General features: G+C 60.3%; 1 protein-coding gene across 1 annotated transcript; it reads left to right on the top strand.

Moving 5' to 3' along the window:
- Positions 1-797: 797 nt before the first annotated feature.
- Positions 798-2,914, top strand: ADRB1 (adrenoceptor beta 1). Its single transcript, XM_036737179.1, has 2 exons — positions 798-2,540; positions 2,781-2,914. Exons 1-2 carry the CDS (start codon positions 1,056-1,058, stop codon positions 2,820-2,822), a joined length of 1,527 nt encoding a protein of 508 aa, XP_036593074.1. The 5' UTR covers positions 798-1,055; the 3' UTR covers positions 2,823-2,914.
- Positions 2,915-3,168: the final 254 nt, after the last annotated feature.

Raw genomic sequence — 3,168 nt, 5'->3', positions numbered from 1 at the left:
TTACTTTGTACGTTAGCATTTGTGTTTCCTTAAACCTCTCTTTATATTATCAACACACACGGTTGCATCATACTTACACATTCATTAGCTGGGATTTGGGTGTGTGTTTTTCCAACTAGTCTCCATCGTTAGATGCACAACCTTCGCTTCTTTTATGTAACTACCACACTGGAATAACATGAGCTTCTTAGAAGAATAGCTCCCAGAAAGTGCTCCTGACAGATGCATGGTTATTCCCCGCTATGTAACACGTAGCACTGCTCGAAAGTTTCTCTCTAACCAGTAACACCCTTCTCTGATCCCCTGAACTGGCAGGTCTGAGGCTGGCCATGTCCCATCTGACCAGGGGACGTTTTTTATACGTGCGCCGCCAGGTTTTCCGATCCCAGAATCAGACATACAGCCAAACTCCTGCAACTCGACTTTCCAAACTGCCCTTCTCTTTAAAGTGCCTCAGTCTCCTCCCCTCCAAAGCGAGCAAGCCGTTTGTAGTGGGGTCGGAGGACAAGTTTCCTTCGGGAAGGATCCGAAGCCACCTTCCGCAGTCCCCCGGCGCGGGGCTGAGTTCTGCGCTCTTGCGCCCCACCCCCCCCCCCCCAGGCTCCCCGGAGTCACTTAATTGCCCGTGGGAGGGCAGTAAAGCGGAGGAGGGAGGTGGGGGACAAAATAGGGGCGTGCCTTGGCACCTGATTGGCTGTAGGATACTGACGCGAGGCTCCGGGGCTGAGTTGGGGGGAGCTAACTGTGGGTTAGGGTGGGGTACTGGGTGCAGGAGCTGCCAGACCAGAGCGCTCAGAAACATGCTGAAGTCTCAGCAGCGACAGCAGCTACTGCAGCAGCCTGGGAGAGGAGGGAGGCAGCAGCAGGCGCGGCTCCTGCGGGGAAGACACCCGGCGCGGATGTCCCAGGCTGCGCACTGCTGCGGACAGCTGTCTTGACCTGGCTCTGACCCTGACCTCGTTCGCCGTCCCCTCCCACCCCTAGGCTCTTCGCGTTCCTCAGACGACGGCCCTACCGCGTCCCCACCCCACGTCTTCGGTTACTTCCTCCTCACGATGGGAGATGATGCGTTCAGCTTAGGCTACGAGCCCTACAACCTGTCATCTCCTTCGCCGGCCCCCGACGGGGCGGGCGGAGAGGCAGCGACAGCCGCAGCGACTGCAGCAGCAGCCACGGCCGCCCGGCTGCTGGTGCCCGCCTCCCCCGCCTCCTCTCTGCTGACCTCGACGACGACAGCGCCCGTGGCCCTGTCCCAGCAGTGGACGGCAGGCATGGGCATGCTCATGGCCCTGATCGTGCTGCTCATCGTGGCGGGCAACGTACTGGTGATCGTGGCCATCGCCAAGACGCAGCGTCTGCAGACGCTCACCAACCTCTTCATCATCTCCTTGGCCAGCGCCGACCTGGTCATGGGGCTGCTTGTGGTGCCTTTCGGGGCAACCATCGTGGTGTGGGGCCGGTGGGAGTACGGCTCCTTCTTCTGCGAGTTCTGGACGTCGGTGGACGTTCTGTGTGTCACCGCCAGCATCGAGACGCTGTGTGTCATCGCCCTGGACCGTTACATCGCCATCACATCTCCGTTCCGCTACCAGAGCCTGCTGACGCGGCCGCGGGCACGGGCGCTCGTGTGCACCGTGTGGGCCATCTCGGCGCTCGTGTCCTTCTTGCCCATCCTCATGCACTGGTGGCGGGCGGACGGCGACGAAGCGCGGCTCTGCTACAATGATCCCAAGTGCTGCGACTTTGTCACCAACAGAGCGTACGCCATCGCCTCCTCGGTGGTCTCCTTCTACGTGCCGCTGTCCATCATGGCCTTCGTTTACCTGCGCGTCTTCCGCGAGGCCCAGAAGCAGGTGAAGAAGATCGACCGCTGCGAGCGGCGCTTCTACAGCGGCCCCCGCCCGCCGCCCTCGCCCTCGCTGCCGCAGCCGCTGCAGCCCCACGCGCCCCACCAGCAGCCGCTCGCGCCCGCGCTGCAGCCGTCGCGCCCGGCGCTGGCCAACGGGCGCCCCAGCAAGCGGCGGCCGTCGCGCCTCGTGGCCCTCAAGGAGCAGAAGGCTCTCAAGACGCTGGGCATCATCATGGGCGTGTTCACCCTCTGCTGGCTGCCCTTCTTCCTCGCCAACGTGGTGAAGGTCTTCCACCGAGACCTGGTGCCCAACTGGCTCTTCGTCTTCTTCAACTGGCTGGGCTACGCCAACTCGGCCTTCAACCCCATCATCTACTGCCGCAGCCCGGACTTCCGCAAGGCCTTCAAGCGGCTTCTGTGCTGCCCACGGCAGACTGAGCGGCGGCGCCACACAAGCGTCGGGGAGCTGTCACGCGGAGGCTCCGGGGCCGCCACGGCCGGAGGCTGCGGCAGCTCCGCCGCTGGCTGTGCCACCCCGTCTCCCGCGGCCGCCTATGCGGAGCAGGGCGAGCTGCTTCCCTCGTCGCCTCACTACCTGGAGCCCTGGGCCGGCTGCAACGGCGGGGCGACCGGGGACAGCGACTCCAGCTTGGAGGACAGGGACAGCAAAGATTCGTATTCGGAATCCAAGGTATAGGACCGGCCGCTGGTGGAAGGGGAGGGGGCGGCGGTGGTGGAGGCGGGAGCCGGGCTTGTGTTTTCTTTTTACTTTCTGGCGGGGGCTACAGGGCAGGTGGTTTCAAGGTTGGGGGCCGTCCGGGAGGTATGGGGAGTGGGGCTTTCCCCCCACCCCTGCCCCACACCCTCACCCAGGAAACTGGTTTGGAAATCCAAGAGGAAGAAAACCAACAGCCCTGAACTGTCTTCACAGGGAAGAGAGGATCTGTGTTTACTCAAGACCGAAAGCAGGTGATAATGTATCCTTCATACCTCGTCTGAATCATCCACTACAAACAAAAGCAATTCGACCATTGAACAGAAGGAAAGTTGGGGGGGGTTGGGATTTTGGACTTTTCTTCTTGACTTCTGGGGGGGAGTGGGGGACGATGCCTGTTTTATCTTTTCCAGTCTAATTCTGATCCTTCCTGCAGGGATTGTGAACCTGTCAGTTGGGTAGATAGGTGGGACGGAGAAAAGAATATGGGATTCAGAAAGAAAAAAAAAAAAGAAAAACCATCCACTTGGTTTCTCCAAGAGCCGCATTTAATAATCCTGCTTTTTAAGATTATCAGCTGTTCCCATCCTATTCTTGGGAACTG

The sequence above is a fragment of the Trichosurus vulpecula genome, chromosome 8, assembly GCF_011100635.1.
Source record: "Trichosurus vulpecula isolate mTriVul1 chromosome 8, mTriVul1.pri, whole genome shotgun sequence".
NCBI lineage: Eukaryota > Metazoa > Chordata > Mammalia > Diprotodontia > Phalangeridae > Trichosurus > Trichosurus vulpecula.
This window is presented reverse-complemented; position numbering and strand designations above follow the sequence as displayed.

Bases quoted from the DNA above. Each gene is read 5' to 3' on its own strand.
- ADRB1 (XM_036737179.1), top strand. From the start codon at position 1,056: ATGGGAGATGATGCGTTCAGCTTAGGCTACGAGCCCTACAACCTGTCA. The intron at 2,541-2,780 runs GTATAGGACCGG...CTGTCTTCACAG, and splicing joins ATTCGTATTCGGAATCCAAG to GGAAGAGAGGATCTGTGTTT.